Below are 19355 nucleotides of genomic sequence, written 5' to 3'. Positions count from 1 at the left end.
TAAAAACCATGGAACTGTGGACAACTTCATAGCATAAAATTATACCCAAGTGGAATTAGGAATTAGGAAAGGTTCAACTTCCCTCTTTGCCTCCTCTGTCCCCAACATCCTGTCCTCAAAGCCTAGGGAGAGGTGCCCGATTCAGCCGTTCTGCGCACTGCTTTGCTGCTGGGACAAAAGACAAACCCTCCACAAATGGGTTACGCAGGGTCACGTGTCTAACTCCCTCAGCCCAACCCCACTGCTAGGCCTGGTCACCAGGGCCAGTCCAGCATCTCCAACTTCTAGTTCCCCTTTCCTGCCTGCTTGCTCTGGCCATCTGGAGTCTGGGTGGTGACCTGGGGAAGGCAGCAAGTCTTTATGACCCAGGGCTGTGTGGGCGAGAAACTCTTCTTGGAAAGAGGGAGGCTCCAGCCCACAAAATAGCCCCCGTGTCCTGAGGACAGCCAGCCAGAGAGGGCATCAACTGGCACCCACCTTGCCTCGGCCCTGTCCAAGGCCATCCTGTTGCTACTGCAGGCTTTTCTGGGCTGCCAATGCCTTGGCCAGAGCTGAAGGAGGCATCCTGCCCAGAGCCACCCGGACTCTCAGGAAAGCCACGAAGAGGTCCGAGTCTTGGGAAGCAGCAGAGTCCGGTAGATGCACTGGGGCAGGCGGGAGCAGCCTGTTCTCATTGAGCAGCATCTGGTGGGCTCCTGAGTCGAGGGCCCCTGACAAGGTCTACACCAGAACCATGATTCCCAGGGAACACTTTGGACTGAAGTCCTACGTACAGTATCGGAATGACGTCACCTCTCAGAGCCTTGGTTCTTCCTCTAACAGTGGTTCTCAACCTGTGGGTTGCGATCCCTTTGGGGGTCAAATGACCCCTTCACAGGGGTCGCCCGATTTATAACAGTAGCAAAACGACAGTTCTGAAGTAGCAACAAAAATAATTTTATGACTTGGGGGGGGGGGTCACCACAACAGGAGAAACTGTCTAAAAGGTCGCGGCATTAGGAAGGCTGAGAATCACTGCTCTATAAAATGAGCATGATCATCCCCACCTGGCAGATCAGCTGTGACCCTGAAGAGGCGATGATGGCCGTGAACGTGCGTTACATATTGCAGAGGGTCAACCACAGGAGACGTTTTCAAGGTGGCCTGAGTGGTCAGAGAGAGAATCATGCGGGAGGGAGGCTGAGCTGGGACTTTGAAAGGTGGGCTGCATTTTCCATGGGTGCAAAGGGTGGGCTGCATTTTCCATGGGAAACTGGGGAATGAAAACACGCAGACACAGAGGTAGCACAGTGACTCACCAGTACCCAGAAGAGTCCGATCTGCGGGTGAGCACCCACTGCTTGGGCTCAGACATGGGTCAGGAGCCCCTGATGGTCACTCAGAACTTCAGCCCAGGCAGTCCCCATCCCAGCCTGCAAAGTCCCTCCTAGCTGCAGGGAGGTGACAATGTGTTCAGTAGGGAGATAGACAGAGAGGGGGATGATCAGAGCACCTTCCTAGGACACCCCCGCCCCGCCAGGACCTGCTCAGACCCTTCCCAGTGTCCAAGGTTCCGTCTTCACAGCAGGGTGGCAGTCCCTCCTACATGCTTGGGCCACAGGTGGCCTGACTACACTGGGCTCTACGCCCTGCAATCCTCCAAGCGGGGCTGGGAGTGACTGATGGGTTTACAGTGGGTTCCAGGCAGAGATTTGGAGCTGCTGCAGACTAGCCTGGTCTGTAAAGGCCCCAGATGACCACTCATGACTAGGGCAGACTCAATTCTAGGCCAGGTCCTGGACAGTCCAGCCCTGCAGCTGCCTCCCAAGCTCTGACGATCCTGGAGTCGGCAGCCTCTCCCTCGACAGAGCTGCAGAAAAGGGTGGGGTAGATTCAGAAGATCCCAGTCTGACCCTTCACAGCTCACCACTCAGTCCTACTTGGGGACAGCAAAGGACTCTTTGAGGGAAGTGGGCAGGGAGGAGATAAGCTAGAAGGACCGAAATGGCAGGGCTGGAATTTGAACCCAGGGATTCTAGATCCCAGCCCTTAACCCTGACAATACCCACTGGCATTTGGGGCTAAATGGTCAGGGGTCCAGGAAAGCATCCTGGCCTAAAGGATGCTTTGCCACAGGAACCCTGCCTCCCACTGCAGAGAGAGGACAGGGCAGCCACTTTTGGGAAGTTGAGGCAGCCTCTTTCCTACCCTCCGGAGTACCATAGAGTGGGGGCCTTGCAGAGAAACTGGTTCACCTCCCCCATTCTCTTCTGCCCACCCTGCTCCTCTTCGCCAGCTTCAGTGGTCACACTGCTCTTCTGGCCACCCTCCCGACCACTGGCCACTCTTTGGAGCTGTCTTTCCTTCCTTTGTCGTCTCATCCATGGGGTCTGTTGTCAGCATCACGGAGCTTTGGGGGCCTCACAGCTAACTTGGCCCAGACTCTAACAGCACAGACACTGAGGACAGAGGACACTAGTTAAACGCTACACATTTGACTCAGAGACAGAGCCAGGACTGGGCTCTGATTCCCTATTTTCCACCTGTCCTTTCATCACTCTGCTCTGGCTCAGCTGATGTCTGTCTGTCTGTCTGTTCTTGGATCAACAGGAGTCCCATGGGCTTCACTCAGAGCTTTGCCATCAAAGCCACTGAAACTGCTTGGTGGCTTGGCTCTGACAATAAATCAGACCAAACTGGGTGGGGCTGGCTACTGGGCTCTGGGCCGAGTGCTGGGGCCAGGGGGGAGACCAGGCACCAGCAGACAAAGCAGACCGGGTCTGTGCCCTGAGTCGGGCTTAGGGGCCCTCACTGCTCAGCATCGTTCCTCCACTACCACCCTCCACATGCATGGATCCTCTCCAGAACACTATTCAGAGAAAACAGAGCTCTCCTGGTGGCACAATGGTTAAGCACTGTGCTGCTAATTGAAAGGTTGGCAGTTCAAACTTACCCAGTGGCTTCCTGGGACAAAGACCTGGTAATCTGCTTCTATAGCGATTATAGCCCAGAAAAACCAATAAGGCAGTTCTCCTCCTCTGTCACGTGGGGCACTATGGGTTGAAATCGACCCCAGGGCACCTAACAAGTCTTTGATTACACACACACGTGGACAGAAAGACATAGATCTATACATGCACACACAGTTCTCTGACATGGTCAACACTACGATTGCTTCTTCTTTTCTAAAACCTTTTATGGTGAATTAAGTGAAGGCTCACCGAGCAGATGATCAGTTTTGCATGCACGATGCACAGACGCGCTCACATTCCCTGTTCATTCATTGCGGCCCCAACGCGCCACCACTTATCCCAGGCCCTCCCGGTGCTTCCTGTTTCCGTTCCTCCTCTCTCCTAACGCTCTGGATCTCATCCTTGGGCAAACACTGCCCTTTTGGTCTTAAATGGGTGATTATGTGGCCGCTGGAGAAAGTTCGCTTCCAGACCTGAAAGGTGACTGGGCGGAGCCTCGCACGGTCCCACCCGCCTCAATCCCATCAAAGTGCCTGGTCTCTGTGTGTGAGTTTGAGTTGCTCCCATTCTGTCCGAGACCATTGAACGTCATCCTGTTTGAACAGATGGTAGTGCCGGACAAATCAGCCAGTTTGGGCTCAAGATTGTGGAGACCGAAGCAGTGCCTGGCTCGAAGTCCACTGGACGACTTCTTCCCAGATGTCTGGTGTTCATCACTGTCCTTTCCTTCTGAGGGAGAGAGACCAAATTTTGCACCTCCGATGACTTAAGAAATTTAAAGACCCCAATTGTTAGTGACTCAAGTTGGATGCCGAATATTGTCTTTGTGAACGATGTTATGCCAGTTGACCTTACTCCCAGGGACTGTGGTCCTAATGTGGGGTCTTTTCTTGTGGGGTGTTTCCCTCTGAGGGCAAGGACATATCTTTCCTAATGCCTGGCCTGGAGCCAGCCCTGAACAGGAGCCTCAGTGAGTGTGGGTGGAAAGAGTGAGCTGATCTGGTGCAGAGTCACAGAGGCTTACTTCCGTCTCCGTGGTCTGGATGAACCCGGGACTCCAGGCCCCTGCCTGTGGCTCCTAGGGTGCCCCCCCCCCTTCCTCTTCTCTCTCCAATAGGGTTCTTTTCTTGTGATTAGTGCTTCTCAGGTTGGGTTCATAAGGCAGCAGCATCAACCTCACCTGGGAGCTTGTTAGAAATGCAGTCTTTTTTTTTAAATATTTAATAATTTTATTAGGGGCTCATACAACTTTAATCACAATCCATACATGCATCAATTGTGTACAGCACATTTGTACATCATTGCCCTCATCAGTCTCAAAACATTTGCTCTCCACTTAAGCCCCTGGCATCAGGTCCTCATTTTTTCCCCTCCCTCCCCACTCCCTCCTCCCTCAGGAGCCCTTGATAATTAATACATTACTATTTTGTCATATCTTGCCCTGTCCGACGTCTCCCTTCACCCACTTTTCTGTTGTCTGTCCCCGAGGGAGGAGGTCACATGTAGATCCTTGTAATCAGTTCCTCAGAAATGCAGTCTTGAGCCCCACTTCATACCTACTGAGTTCGAAACTCTGGGTTCGGTAGGGCCCAGCGATCCATTTTAACAAGCCCTCCGGGCAGGGAAGCTATGCCTTCTTAGATCAGGGAACAGCTGCCTGCAACCACAGGCAGCCTTAGGGGGGGAGGGGGGACGGTTTCAAGTGAAGTCCTGAAGCGCAAGTTGGTCCCAGCCTCCTATGGGTAGGGCTGGGTGTTTAAATACGTGTGGGTGCCCATGCCCAGAGTCAGGCAGTAACTCATTCAAGCGCATATGTGAGTATTTGTCTGGGGCTCCCCAGCCACAATGGGCATAGGCAGGTAATCAGATGGGGCAGCTTCCAGGGAAGTGGAGACCTGTTCTCACCTGTTCTACATCCTAGGCCTTACAATCCCTTTGTCCCTTGTCCCTTCTGAGGTTCCCTGAGTATTCCCTCTGAGGCCAGACCAGCTTAGTACCTGCCACACTCAGACTAGGCACCTCCAGTTACCTATGTGTGCATGAGACTTTGGGGGATGTGCTAAGACCAGCAAAGTTCTTTCTCTGTAGGGGTGGGCCAGGACCAAGGGAATTTAGGGGTTCAGCAAGCAAGGCTTAGGCAAGAGCACATCATTCTCTGAGCCATGACATGCTGCCTGAAGTGTAGAATTGCCCTCGGCCCCTCCCAGGGCGGCTCCCAGTATCTACCCCACCGCCCCACTCTGGTCACTCTGCCCCGGCCTATGCAGCCACAGGCAGCTGCTCACCTGGCCCACCACCAGGCCTGATGGCATCACCCCCATAAGGCTCTGGAAGTGAACTGGGGCCTCTGTGAGCTGCAGGGGGTGTGGGGAGGGGAGAGGGAGGCTGAGCTTCCTCATGCTCAGATCTGGTTTCGCTGCTGCTTCCCGTGGCTCACTGCCACCGGCTGAGCCACCAGCTGTGCTATATAAGGCCCGGAGGCCGGACTTCAGGAGAGGGAAGGCTTGGCCCCCAGCTGAAGAGTCCTGCTCAAGCCTGGTGAGCACCTTTCCCATTCCCCTCACCCCTCTCTGACCTCCCCTGATGACCCCCGTTCTCCCTTTTGCCCCTCATTTCCTACAGAGTAGACCCCCTTTCTGCTTGGCAGACCTCTTTTTCCCCAAAGTTCTCTCCCTCCCTGCTCCCTCCTGCCCGCCCGCCATCTGGAGCTCAGGGGCCCCAGGGGGTCCTAGTTAGGGTCTCCGTACCTCTGGGTGCTCCTGCTGCTCTCCCGTTGGCCAATCTGCTTTGTCTGTGTGAACTGAGGTGTGTGGGGTGAAGAGCTGTCGGGACAGAAGCTGAGGAAAGGCGGGGGATGCCGAGAGAAACCCGTGTGGGCTGCCAGATGGGAAATGGTTTTTCCACAAGGTACCTCAGGCTACCTTGACCTTTCAGTCAGCACAGACCAGGCTCAGCCCCAAATGCCGAGTGCAGGCTCAGAGGTCCAAGTCCAGCGGCTTGGTTTAAGACTCGCATAGCTGGAGAGCTTGGGGACATCCCCGGGCCACTGTTCCCTCATTTAAGAAATAGTTGGCGGCGTGAAGGAGAAGGTTTAGGGCCAGATGATCAGTGATTTCTTTCCCCAGGTCCCAGGGTCTTTGAAATCCAAGTGGTTTTGAGATTTTTCAATAGGGAGACTCTTTATCTTAACAAACCCTACATTTTGGAGTTGAAGGCACCACTTTAGACTCTAAAGGAATTGGTCCCATCAGGGTTTACCAGAGCTCTGTGAGCTAGAGCCTGGGCCACATCCCATGGTCCCTTGTCCCTACTGCCAGGGCTGCCTTCCTCTGTCCCATGCTGTAGCCCCTAGACCACCTTCAGCAATTACTGGAGAGCCCTGCTGTGGGTCACCATATGTCCTTCTGCTTCCCCTCGGTCTCTTTTGCCTCTGTGACTCCAGGCTAGGCCCCAAACACACAGCCCAGAATGTGTTTGAGCGGTGGCTCGTGTTCATCTGGAGATGTGTTCATTCATTGAGGTGTTGTGTGAGAGGTACCCTCACTGCAGCATGTCTCCCTGTGAGCAGCCTCTGGAGTTGGGGTGGGGCGTGGGGGGCTGCAGGGTCCTAATAGGCATTCCAAGAGTGTGAGCCCCACTACAGGGTTGGAAAACAATTGCTCTTCAAGTCCAGGTCTTGGAAATGATTAATGGGTCACCCAGAGACTGCTGGGAGTGAGCCCCGGCTCCTCCTCACAGGCCAGGAACCTCCCCATCCATGCTCTCTCCTGTGCTGCCTTGAGGTGAGGCCCTGGAGCCTGTACTCCCAGGGAGTCGGTCTTGCTTCATAACTCAGACTCTGCACCACCCAAGCACAGCTCAGGCGGGTGTCACCGTCCACACTTCCTTATTCTGCTTGTTTTCATCCCTGGCGGCTCGAGAAATACTGCCACTTGATCCTAAGAAGTGGCTGGAGATGTGGCCCTCACAAACTTTCTTTCTTTGCAGGTCCCTGCATCTGAGAAACTTCCTGGGGAACCACATTCCAGAGGCGTCTGACCCTGTGAAACCCTCATCCATTTCCTGCCCTTTTCCCCACAGGGCCTGGGGGAAGGATGTGGGGGACCAGGGCCTGCATAGTCTTCCTCCTGGCGACCTCTGTGTGGGGTAGGCGAAGTATCTCCTAGCTCCCAAGTCTCCATTTGCCACAGCGAGGCTGTCAGGCTAGGGTCCACCTGCCCAGCTACGTTAGGCCAGAGCAAAGGCTTTAAGACCTGAGGCTGATTTATGAATCCATGAATAATTATGCCCTGCTTGTTTTCTCAAAGGAGTGGAAATACTTCCCAATACTGAAACTCAAAGGACAGAACTTTTTTAAAGAAGAGAAGGGAAGGAAGCGGAAAAGAGGATTACTGCCGGAGCACTTAATTTAGAGCTGGGTTTTCGGGCAGCCAAGCAAAAGGGAAATCAGAAAACACTGAATTCTCAGAAGCAGATTTGGGTTTGGGTTTTAGTTTCATGAATTTTCTTCTGCCCTCAAGTTCAATGTCCATTATTCCCCTGAATTAGAAGCACCCGAGCTGAGCTCTTCCTTGACCGTCATCCGATGGTGACATCTGGTCTCCCGGCCTCTGAGCCCATCCTCGGGGACCCTGAGAGCTCCGAAAGGAACCGCCGTTGCTGCCGAGGCGGGGCCAACTCTTGGCAGTCCCATGTTTGTCAGAAGAGCTGTGCTCCTCCGGCTCCCGTGACTGCTTCTCCAGAAGTCGGCTGCCAAGCCTTTCTTCTGAGGCGCCTCGGGTGGACTCAAACCCCTAACTGCGCTGAAAAGCTCAAGGCAGTAAACACTTGCACTACTCAGGCACTCCCTTGCCGGGACAAGTGGAGGGGAGGTGCCTGGGGAAGCAGCTGGCTCCCCAAGGTGTCAAGGCAGCAGAGCTTCCTGAGTTGGCCCGCACACACTGCCATGCCCCTTCCTCCCCGAGTTCTACCACGTGCTCTTGGAAAGTGACAGACGCCCCAAGCCTTCTTGTTCAGCTCATGCTTTGCAGGCTCTGTGGCCACAGATGCAGGAGCAGAGGCTGCCTGTGTCTCGCCAACCTTGTGTGTACCTTCCACTGCCCTGCTCTTGCACCTTGACAGCTGTTTTGTGAGAGGATGATTGACAGCCAGGCTTCTGAGGGGAAAATTAGATTAGCCGGATCAAAAGAGCCCCTAGCACCCCAATTAAGCAGCACAGTGAATTCTGATCTGGCTCCCTAGATGTGAGTCGATTGCCTTTCAAAGCTTTCGTGACCCTCTGCTCCGCCTTCACTTCCCTTTTCCATTCCAGCCTCAAGTGGGGTGGGTTTAGAAGCTGCCTATGTCGGAGCCCTGGTGGCACAGAGGGTTAAGTGTTAGGCTGCTAACCCAAAAGGTGGGCAGTTTAAATCCACCAGCTGTTCCACAGGCAAAAGATGAGGTTGTTTGCTCTGTAAAGATGTATACTCCAGTCCTAGGGAGCAGTTCTACTCTGTCCCATAGGGTCACGATGAATCAGAATTAGCTCAATGGCAGTGGGTTTCGCTTTCAATTTGTGTCCCAAGGACCCTATACCACCCTCAGGCAGTTCCTGCCAGTCTGGGGTCTGAAAATTGGAGATCACAGCCACAATTAGGCCACAGGAGTGCTTTTGGGCAAGCGGACCCCCATCCCCCAGAGGCACATTTTGCGAAGGGCAGCAGGATCCAGAGAGCCGCTAACACGAGCTCAGCATGCACCCTGTGCTAGGCAGCACATGGCATCGTGAATGCGCGGGTTGATCCCCAGAGGCAGGGGCTTTGCTCCTCCTCCTCGTCTGGCGGAGGTGCAGGGAGTCCCAAGGGTTCAGTAGCTTGCCCAAGGTCATACAGCCAGGGTGTAGCAGGGCCTCTGGAGCCCAGACCCCCAGCTCTCTGGTGTACATCCGAGAGGCTTTCTTGTGCCACCTCAAGGAATCCTCCTGCCAACAGAACCACCCTGTGAGTCGGGACCTCACATCTCCATTTCGCAGAGGACAAAACTGAGGCTCCGGTTGCCAAGAAAGCTAGGGCCGGACGCCGAAGCAGGAGTCTCTGCCCACTGGCTGCTCCGCAGCATTCTACTAGGCATTTCTAGAGAGAACAAAAAGAGGCTTAGCAGTACCAGCTATATGCCAGGCCCCCTTTATCGTCATTGTCACTCTGACTGCACCACGATCCAATGATGTGGCAATTAATGCATCCTTGTCTTCCAGAGCAAGGGGTCCAGGGGAAGAAAACTTTTGTGGGGTTGTGAGGTCAATAAGTGGTAGAGTGGGGCTGTGGTCCCACACCTAATATTCATGCTCTAGCTGCCTCATCTCCCTCTAGAGCGCTGGGAATCTGGTGGTAGGACCCTGCTGGGCCCCTGTGTCTTCTAATTCTGACTCGGTTTCTTCTCTTCCTGGCCCCCAGGGAGGCAGACGATGCTTAGCCAGTCTGTGAGAAGAGTTCAGCCTGGAAGGAGGACCCCCAGTATCTTTGCCAAGCCTGCTGATGTCCTGGACGGTGAGTGGGGGCTGGTGCTGGGGAGCTGTCTTGACCGAGCCGCTAAAGGAATTGGTGAAGCCAAGGTTGTGAGGTCAGGGTTCCGTGGCATCCGGGCAGAGGGAGCTAGTACACAAGACAAAGCTTCTAGATCAATTCCACGCGTGCTGGCAACCTGGCTGTGGTCCTCACGTGGTCTGGTAGGAGAGTGGAGAGATGAAGTTAGCAGGGGCCAACACACCAGCACCTTGAATGTCTGGTTGAGCGATTTTGTAATCTGGGTGTGGACCCAAGCCAAATGGAGCGTTTACTCGGCTGCGGGGAGGTGGAGAGGCGAGGGTGTGGACAGGGAGCCTTGAGGGAGAGAGACGAGGCCAGAGGTTGACTGACGTGGAGCAGAGGCTGATCAGAGACTCACAGGAGACCTGGCCAGTGTGGGGTGCCAGAGGGTCGGTGATCAGGGAGTTGTTGAAGAGGGAGATGCAGCAGGGCTGAGACTGACTGGGAAGGTGAGAGGTATGAAGGATGACTCCTAGGTGTTGTTTAGCAGGAAAGGGGAACTGCGGGCGTGGCTCTACCCCAAACTGGCTCTGCTCTCTTAGGTCCCGGTGAGTGGACAACCTGGTTCAACATCGATCACCCCGGTGGGAAGGGCGACTATGAGCGGCTGGATGCCATTCGCTTCTATTATGGGGACCGTGTGTGTGCCCGGCCCCTGTGGCTGGAGGCTCGGACCACTGACTGGATACCTGCCAGCAGCACTGGCCAGGTGGTTCATGGCAGCCCTCTTGAAGGTTTCTGGTGCCTCAACCGGGAGCAGCACTCTGGCCGGAACTGCTCCAACTATACTGTGCGCTTCTTCTGCCCTCCAGGTGAGCCTAAGGGTGCCCTGATGCCTTCCACAAGCCCAGGAAGTGCCTTAGGCCTGCCTCTGGTCATAGGAACTCTGGAACACACACCACACACACACACACACACACACACACACACACACACACACACACACACACACACACTTTGTCTCTCTAATGATAACCCATCAGTGTCAGTACCACAATCTTCCCAACAGCGGCTCTGTGTTGGTTGCCATTTTACTTGGTGCATGGGGAATGGTGGTTAACACCATAGGCTCTGGGGTCAGGCTACTTGGGTTTGAATCCTGAGTCGACCATATGAACTACATTCTCTAGGCAAATTTCTGTTTATCTTAGGTTTCCTACATGTAGGACAAGAGTAATAGTGAATCTTCATAGGGGTTTTTAGGGGGATTAAATGGGATCATGGGTAAAGAGAGCTTAGCCCCTGGTAAATGTTTGTTAAGGGTTAGTTTCTTTTTTTAAATCATTTTATTGGGGCTCATACAACTCTCATCACAATCCACACACACATCAATTGTGTAAAGCACACTTATACATCCGTTGCCCCCATCATTCTCAAAACTCTCGCTTTCCGCTTGGGCTCCTGGAATCAGCTTGTTTTCCTTCCCCTCCCCTCCCTCTCCGCTTCCCCCTCCCCTCTTTTTTTAAAAAGTCACTTTATTGGGGGCTCATATAACTCTTATCATAATCCAGACATCCATCCATTGTGTCGAGCACATTTGTACATCTATTGCCATCCTCATTCTCAAAACATCTGCTTTCTACTTGAGCCCCTGGTTTCAGCTCCTCATTCTTCACCTCCCTCCCTGCTCCCCCTCCCTTAGAAGCCTTGGTAATTTATAAATTAGTGTTATTTTGTCATGTCTCACACTCAGCTATTAGAGTTTCTGGACGCTAGACCCTGGGCCTGTTCCCTGTATTAATCACCCTTTACCGCTGGCTTCTGAGGACTTTCCCTTGTGACAAGGTATCAAGTCTGACAAGGTCAGGAGCATCTCAGGATTATGCACACAGCGAAGTGCAGGGTTGGGGTTTGAACCACATCTGGGCTTGCACAGTCCATACCCTTTTCACCTCCTAACAGAGAACATCACAGGTGTGAGGGGAGCCAGCTGCAGGCTTGCCACTTGTTAGATGCCCACCCTCTTTTGTGGGTTCTGCCAGTCCACAAGGCCTGACCCTGGAGACCCAATTGGGAGTGGTGGGCTCTGTAGTGGTAGTACCGGTTGGTCTCCTGGGAAAGCTCTGAGGCCCCCTTCTTGCACACAGGCCTCAGATCAGAGGGGAGAAATGTAGGCGGGTCGGGGCTTGATGTCTCCTGCACGTCCTAGGACAGCATAGCAAACTCTTAAGTGTTGGGCCAACCAGCCCTCATGGGGTGGCCTTTAGCCCTTTGTACAAATTAGAGACTACTTCCTCAAGACTCTTGATTGCCACCTGTTGGAAAAACCATTGCAATAAACCCCGGTGAAGCCTGTGACATGAACAGAGGCCCTGACTTCTCCTCCTCAGGGAAGGAATGGCCCCAGTTAGGGTTCCTGACTGAGTCCCCTTGGGAGGTACATCAGATCATCTGCTGATGCTGCTTTGCAGGGTCCCTGCGCCGAGATGCAGAGCAAACCTGGAGCCCCTGGTCTCCCTGGAGCAAGTGCTCGGCTGCATGTGGGCAAACTGGGGTTCAGACCCGTACACGCACCTGCCTGGCAGGGACGGTGTCGCTGTGCAGTGAGGCCACTGAAGAGGGTCAGCTCTGCGTGGGCCAGGACTGTGCAGGTACTACTGATGCCTCATACTGAACAGGGTCTGGGAGGGAGGCCAAAGCAGCCCAGGTGGAAGGCGGGAAAGGCCAGAGATCGAGTCTGTTTATTCACCATGTATTGACTGAGCACATATGAACCATTTAAAGGAGGATATGCAAGGTAACCTGGGGGCCCAGACAGAGCAGGGACAGTTCCCACAGAGCGGCTTCCCGGAGGAAGTGCTCCGTGCTGATCGGTGGATGAGGAGGAGGTCATCCTGCAGGCTGCTGCTGCTGAAGAAAAGTGAAGGGTGCAGGGGAAGGGGAGTATGTGTGAGCCGACCAGGATCCATGTAACCCCTGCTGAGCTGGTCTGTCTCCCACAGCCTGTGACCTGCTCTGCCCTATGGGCCAGGTGAATGCTGACTGTGATGCCTGCATGTGCCAGGACTTTGTGCTGCAAGGGGCTGTCTCCCTCCCTGGGGGTGGCCCAGCCTCAAAGGCTACTGTCTACCTGCTGACCAAGACTCCTAAGCAATTGACCCAGACGGACAGCAATGGAAGGTTCCGTGTCCCTGGCTTGTGCCCTGATGGCAAAAGCATGCTGAAGATCACCAAAACCAAGTTTGCCCCCATCATGCTCACCATGCCTAAGACTAGCCTGAAGACTGCCTCCGTCAGCGCAGCGTTCATGAGGGCAGGTACTGGAGTTCCTGGGGGAGGGCTGGGAGAAGGGCTGGGCTTTTAACTAGAGGGGTCAGCATATTCAGAGTCACACACGGAACCCTTACCATGGCCCATACGACTCTTATCACCTAGCCCCTTATTACTATACACACATACACACACGCATGCACGCGCCTCTACTCTAGCCTCTCTCTAGCCTCCTCTCTCTGCCTCAAATACACACTCCTGCCTCAGGGCCTTTGCACTTTCTATTGATGACGTTTACAGTGGCCTTCCCCCAGATATCACTAGGGTTTGTTCCTTCCTTCTCTGATCACTGTATCTAGAAGAATGGATCGTAATACAGTGTGAGGGTTTGGAGGTCATAAACACAGTGGCTTGGGGAGCTCAGAAATGGTGCAGAATGGCCCAAAAATTCTGCTAGGGGAAGCGGAACAAGAATATGACACTATTTAAAAGAGCCAGCTCTGTCCTAATGGCAGTGCTTGGGACTCTTGGGCTGGCAGAAGGTGTATTCCTTCTGGCTGGGTTTTCCACTGCACCACCCAAGTTGCTGCTTGAAGGGCCGTGGGAGCAGGTGTGGAGGGGTGGACTCCACTTTAGATCGTACCCTTAGTGGAGGACCATTTGAAAGGAGTTGTGGGTAAGAGCGAAGCCACAGAATTTTAATACAAGCCGAAGAACCCACGGGAGCAAAGCTCTGTAGAATCTGAGAAAAACTAGCCGATATTCCTCATTCACTATCACAATACCCTCTCCCAGAGACTCCGTATGTCGTGATGAATCCAAAAACGAAAGCCCGAAGAGCTGGGCAAAGTGTGGCTCTCTGCTGCAAGGCCACGGGGAAGCCCAGTCCCAACAAGTATTTCTGGTGAGTGCACTGCCAGCTACCTGTTCAATCCTCTTCTTGGAACCCAGAGCAGTCTTGCATTGGGTCTGGATTTAATAGCCAACTGAATTAAGGTGCCAGCCAGGCACAGGTTCACAGCCCAGCAATGGGCATGTGAAAGTGGGAACCATAGGGTTCAAGGTGCCCAGACAACCAGCAGACCCTCTAGTTGTCCTCTCAAAGGTGTGGCATCCTCAGGGCTGCTTTGGTCTCAGGGTCCTAACTTGCATATCATCAGGACATCGGACAAGGGTCCTCAGCCCTGACCAAGGCAAGCGAAGATAGAACACCCAATGGCTACACATCACCAGCCTTCACAAACACCTGAGAGCCGTTATCTTGCTTGACCCTCCCAACAATCCTGGGGGGACCCCTTGGTGATGTAATGGGTTATGCATCGGGCTAGCTACAAGGTCAGTAGTTTGAAACCACCAGCCACTGCTTTGGAGAAAGTTGAGGCTTTCCACCCCTCTAAAGAGTCACAGTCTTGGAAACCCGCAGAAGCAGTTCCACCCTGTTCTATAGGGTCCTTATGAGTCAGATTCGACTCGATGGCAATGAGTTCGGTTTTTCGATTAGCAAGCCTGTGAGGCCCTCCGGGGATCATTATTCTCTTTTCATAGACCAATAACCTGAAGCTCAGAGAGGTGAGGGGATTTGTCCAATCAGCTAACTGGCAGGGGTGAAACTCAGAACCACTTCCTTTGACTCCCAGACCAGTCAGTCAGTGCTTCTTGGGTGAACTGAGTCAGAGGTGATGTTGGCATCTGGGGGAACCCATTTCCCATCTGTCTCCCTGACTGCTTGTTCCTGGGCATTGCTTCCCAGGGATACTTGCCCTTCCAGGGTCCCTCCAGTCCCACCTCTCCATCCTGCATAGGTACCACAATGACACGCTGCTGGACCCCTCGCTCTACAAGCATGAGAGCAAGCTGACGCTGAGGAACCTGCAACAGGGCCAGGCTGGGGAGTACTTCTGCAAGGCCCAGAGTGACGCTGGGGCCGTGAAGTCCCAGATTGCCCAGCTGACTGTCATTGGTAAGCTTGTCTGGGGGTCTGGGTCTGGCATGAGGGTGGCTGAGCACCCCAGGGAGCATAACTGGGCCCTAGAATATTTTCTGTACTATGCATAGTGCTGTGTCCTCTGGGCTGCAAAGACAGTGCAGACCCGAATCCTAGCCTCACCAAGGGCTGAAGAGGTGTAAAGAATTTTCTATGGAATATAGAAAAAGTCCGCTAAGACAGGAGCTAAGGAACGGTGATCGCTCTAGAAGGAAGACGGAGGACGTCCAGGAAGGAGCGATCTTGGTGGCTGCCTGAGGGAGCAACTTTCTAGCTGCCTCATAATGACTGTCAACCTTGACTGCCCACTGGGATCACCTGCTGAGTTCTCAAACATACCATTGACTCAGAGATTCTAATTTAATTGTTCTGGGATGTGGCCTGAGCAGCCCAGGTTTAAATGTTTCCCTGGTGGGTTTAATTTCCAGCCAAGTTGGAGTACTGCTTTTAAAGAACAAGCAGGGGCTGTGTGTGCAGGAGAGCATTCCAGACTGGGAGGCAGGTGAAAAATGGCGGGGCTTTATAAGAAAGGGTGACCTGATCCGAGGTGGCTTCAAGCAGTGGATTGGAGCAGGAACCTGTACTTGAGAATCGAGGGCTAGGGGTAGGATTTTCTTAATCATTACAGAAACAAAAAAACCAAACTCACTGCCATTGAATTGACTCACCTTCATAGCGACCCTGTAGAGGTTCTTTGGTGTCTGCAAGTCTTTACTGGACCCAAAGCCTCTTCTTCCTCCTGAGCAGCAGCTGGGGAGTTTGACCCCGTGTGGTTAACAGTCCAACACTTAACATAACAGCCCTACCCGGGCTCCTGGTCTTAGTAATGAGTCCAGAGGAAGAGGTCTTGTTCTGGAAAGATCCTGACATTTTTCATAGACCCCAAGAAAGCTGAGCAACACAAGCAGGATCAGAGATTCTTACAGAAAGAAGGCGAGCCCCTTCAGCAGGGGTTCTCAACCATTAGATCAATGCCACCGGTTTGTCACAGTTCTGTTTTTTAATAGTAATTTAAAAAACCTTTTTATTTACTATTATTTATTATGGATGATTTAAATGTATAGATAATAACTTAACTACATATAATTTTTAAAAATCCCTCTGACCCAAATTATAAAGGAGAAATTTAAAAGGAAACTTTTTTATTTCTAAAACGTTTATTTCTAATTTCAATTTTATTTCTAAGTACTGCAAAGTAGTATTTCAATATCTTTTGATACGATGACATGAGAAGAGGGTCAGATATTAGCAATTAAATGTGGCCGCTCCAAACGCTTTTGGCGGTTCAACATTTTGTGGTAACACTCATAGGTATATGAGTTTTCTGCTATGAAAAACAGCTTTTGGCATGGTTCCAAATACAGTCCTAGCTTGCTTTATGTGGGAGTTACATTCTTGAAATATTGAGTGTATGTAAAAGCTATTTGCTCTCCCCCACCTCCACGCTGCCTCTCAAACACAAAATACTAGGCTCTGATCATTTAAGCAGATTTTTCACCTACATGAATGTCTGGTGGGATACGTGAAAGTCATGCAGAACAATTCTTTATGCAGGGCCGTGCCAGACGTGCAGAACACAGAGCATCAGTGACCCTGCCCACTGAATGCCAGTCGTATCTCGACTTTGGTGAGCGCCCTAAGTGCCCTCCTCTTACAGAGAGTCCCTCCTCTAGTGGTCTCGGCAACCAACCCTCTTTCCTCGTCTCGGACATGGTGTTCAGAGCCACAGCTGCCTGTCTCTCACAGCAGTGCTAAGAGAAGTAGGGCCGAGGCGTGCAACCCTTTGAGGAGCACTCACAGAGTGCTGCCAGGAGGAAAGGTAGAGATGTGAACTTACATCCAATGGCTTCATCATTTCCCTCCACAGCCCCTGAGGAGAGCCCTTGTAACCCAACCCCTGAGAGCTACCTTCTCCGGCTGCCTCATGACTGCTTCCAGAATGCCACCAACTCCTTCTATTACGATGTGGGCTGCTGCCCGGTCAAGACCTGTGCGGGGCACCAAGATAATGGGATCCGGTGCCAGGATGCTGTGGAGAACTGCTGCGGGATCTCCAAGACAGAGGAAAGGGAGATCCAGTGTAGTGGCTACACGCTGCCCACTAAAGTGGCCACAGAGTGTAGCTGCCGGCAGTGTACAGAGACCCGGAGTATCGTGCGGGGCCACGTCAGTGCTGCTGACAATGGGGAGCCCATGCGCTTTGGCCATGTGTACATGGGGGGCAGCCGTGTGAGCATGACTGGCTACAAAGGCACGTTCACCCTCCACGTCCCCCAGGACACTGAGAGGCTGGTGCTCACCTTTGTGGACAGGCTGCAGAAGTTCGTCAATACCACCAAAGTGCTGCCCTTCAACAAGAAGGGGAGTTCTGTGTTCCACGAGATTAAGATGCTGCGACGGAAAGAGCCCATCACGCTGGAAGCCCTAGAGACCAACATCATCCCTCTGGGGGAGGTGATTGGGGAAGACCCTGTGGCTGAGCTGGAGATTCCAGCTAAGAGTTTCTACAGGCAGAACGGGGAGCCCTACACGGGGAAAGTGAAGGCCAGCGTGACCTTCCTGGACCCTCGAAACATTTCCACAGCCACCGCCGCCCAGAGTGACCTGAACTTCATCAATGATGAAGGAGATACCTTCCCCCTTCGGACATATGGCATGTTTTCTGTGGACTTCACAGATGAGGCCAGTTCAGAGTCGCTCAATGCTGGCATGGTGAAGGTCCATCTAGACTCAACCCAGGTCAAGATGCCAGAGCACATGCCCACAATGAAACTCTGGTCACTCAACCCAGACACGGGGCTGTGGGAGGAGGAAGGGGACTTCAAATTTGAAAGCCAAAGGCGGAACAAGAGGGAAGAGAGAACCTTCCTGGTGGGCAACGTGGAGATCAGAGAGAGGAGGCTCTTTAACCTGGATGTTCCTGAGAGCAGGAGGTGCTTTATCAAGGTGAGGACCTACCGGAGCGAGAGGTTCTTGCCCAGTGAGCAAATCCAGGGGGTTGTGGTCTCTGTAATCAATCTGGAGCCGAGGACTGGCTTCTCATCCAACCCCAGGGCCTGGGGCCGCTTTGACAGTGTCGTCACTGGGCCCAGTGGAGCCTGCTTGCCTGCGTTCTGCGATGACCAGTCCCCTGATGCCTACTCTGCTTATGTCTTGTCAAGCCTGGCTGGAGAGGAACTAGAAGCAGTGTCATCTTCTCCTAAGTTCAACCCGAATGCTATTGGTGTCCCCCAGCCTTACCTCAACAAGCTTAAGTACCGGCGGACAGACCACGAGGACCCGCAGGTTAAAAAGACAGCTTTCCAGATTAGCATGGCCAAGCCAAGACCCAACTCGGCTGAAGAGAGCAATGGGCCCATCTATGCCTTCGAAAACCTGCGGGCATGCGAGGAGGCGCCACCTAGTGCGCCCCACTTCCGGTTCTACCAGATCGAGGGAGATCGATATGACTATAACACAGTCCCCTTCAACGAGGATGATCCCATGAGCTGGACCGAAGACTACCTTACATGGTGGCCCAAACCAATGGAATTCAGGGCCTGCTACATCAAGGTGAAAATCGTGGGGCCGCTGGAGGTGAATGTGCGGTCTCGCAATATGGGGGGCACACACCGGCAGACAGTGGGGAAGCTGTACGGGATCCGCGATGTGAAGAGCACACGGGACAGGGATCAGCCCAACATCTCATCTGCCTGCCTGGAGTTCAAGTGCAGCGGGATGCTCTATGACCAGGACCGGGTGGACCGCACCCTGGTGAAGGTTATTCCCCAGGGCAGCTGCCAACGAGCCAGTGTGAACCCTATGCTGCACGAGTACCTGGTCAACCACCTGCCACTGGCAGTCAACAATGACACCAGTGAGTACACCATGCTGGCGCCCCTCGACCCATTAGGCCACAACTACGGCATCTATACCGTCACTGACCAGGACCCGCACACAGCCAAAGAGATCGCGCTTGGCCGGTGCTTTGATGGAACCTCCGACGGCTCCTCCCGTGTCATGAAAAGCAACGTGGGCGTGGCCCTCACCTTCAACTGCATCGAGAGGCAGGTGGGCCGCCAGAGTGCATTCCAGTACCTCCAAAGCACCCAGGCTCGGCCACCTGCCCCAGGCACGACCCGAGGAAGACTGGCGACCAGGAGGCAGCAGCGGGCAAGTCGGGCTGGCCAGCGTAGGCGAGGAGGGATGTCTTCTCTGAGGCTTTCCAGGGTTGCCCAACAGCCGCTGAGCAACTGAGTTTTCTGGTGGTCTGTCCTGTGACAGCCATTGTGAGACTGACCGCTGTCACCTGGTTAACTTAAGCACATCTGTTCGGTGTAATTTGCTTGTCTGTTTCTTCATGCCTTGGCTGTTTTTGTCTCACTAGACTGATGGCCATGTAGCAACCACCCCCCACCCCCACCCCATGGCAAACTAAAGCTCCTTTGTCTTGTCCTTTTAAAGAAACACAAGAAATTGGTGAGTGACAAATTGTGGCTTTGACTGCCCTTCATTTGGTGCCATCAACGGAAATGTACTTCCTTTTCTTTTTGCATGGTTTTGCCCAACTCTGACGATTTTTAAAATCTGATTTTGAAGTTCAAGTAACCAAATTCTTGATCTTGCTCCACAGGATGTAAGTAAGCACCCCATCACAGTTCATATGTA

At 53.2% G+C, this 19355-nt stretch overlaps 1 protein-coding gene across 2 annotated transcripts; it reads left to right on the top strand.

Moving 5' to 3' along the window:
- Positions 1 to 5454: 5454 nt before the first annotated feature.
- Positions 5455 to 19019, top strand: LOC101643330 (cartilage intermediate layer protein). 2 transcript variants are annotated; one of them, XM_013007095.3, is made up of 9 exons: positions 5455 to 5489; positions 6939 to 7097; positions 9383 to 9475; positions 10057 to 10326; positions 11926 to 12105; positions 12457 to 12771; positions 13520 to 13628; positions 14527 to 14684; positions 16576 to 19019. In XM_013007095.3, the coding sequence occupies exons 2-9, from the start codon at positions 7046 to 7048 to the stop codon at positions 18942 to 18944; spliced, it is 3546 nt and encodes a 1181-aa protein (XP_012862549.3). In that variant the 5' UTR covers positions 5455 to 5489; positions 6939 to 7045; the 3' UTR covers positions 18945 to 19019. The 2 variants fall into 2 exon arrangements, with proteins under 2 accessions (XP_012862549.3, XP_045141692.1); XM_045285757.1 differs by lacking the exon at positions 11926 to 12105.
- The last annotated feature ends 336 nt before the right edge of the window (positions 19020 to 19355 follow it).

Source organism: Echinops telfairi, unplaced genomic scaffold (assembly GCF_000313985.2).
Source record: "Echinops telfairi isolate 266 unplaced genomic scaffold, ASM31398v2 ScPeMD7_7475;HRSCAF=8513, whole genome shotgun sequence".
Lineage (NCBI taxonomy): Eukaryota > Metazoa > Chordata > Mammalia > Afrosoricida > Tenrecidae > Echinops > Echinops telfairi.
Note: the sequence above shows the minus strand (reverse complement) of the source record. Positions and strands in the feature narration are given on the sequence as shown.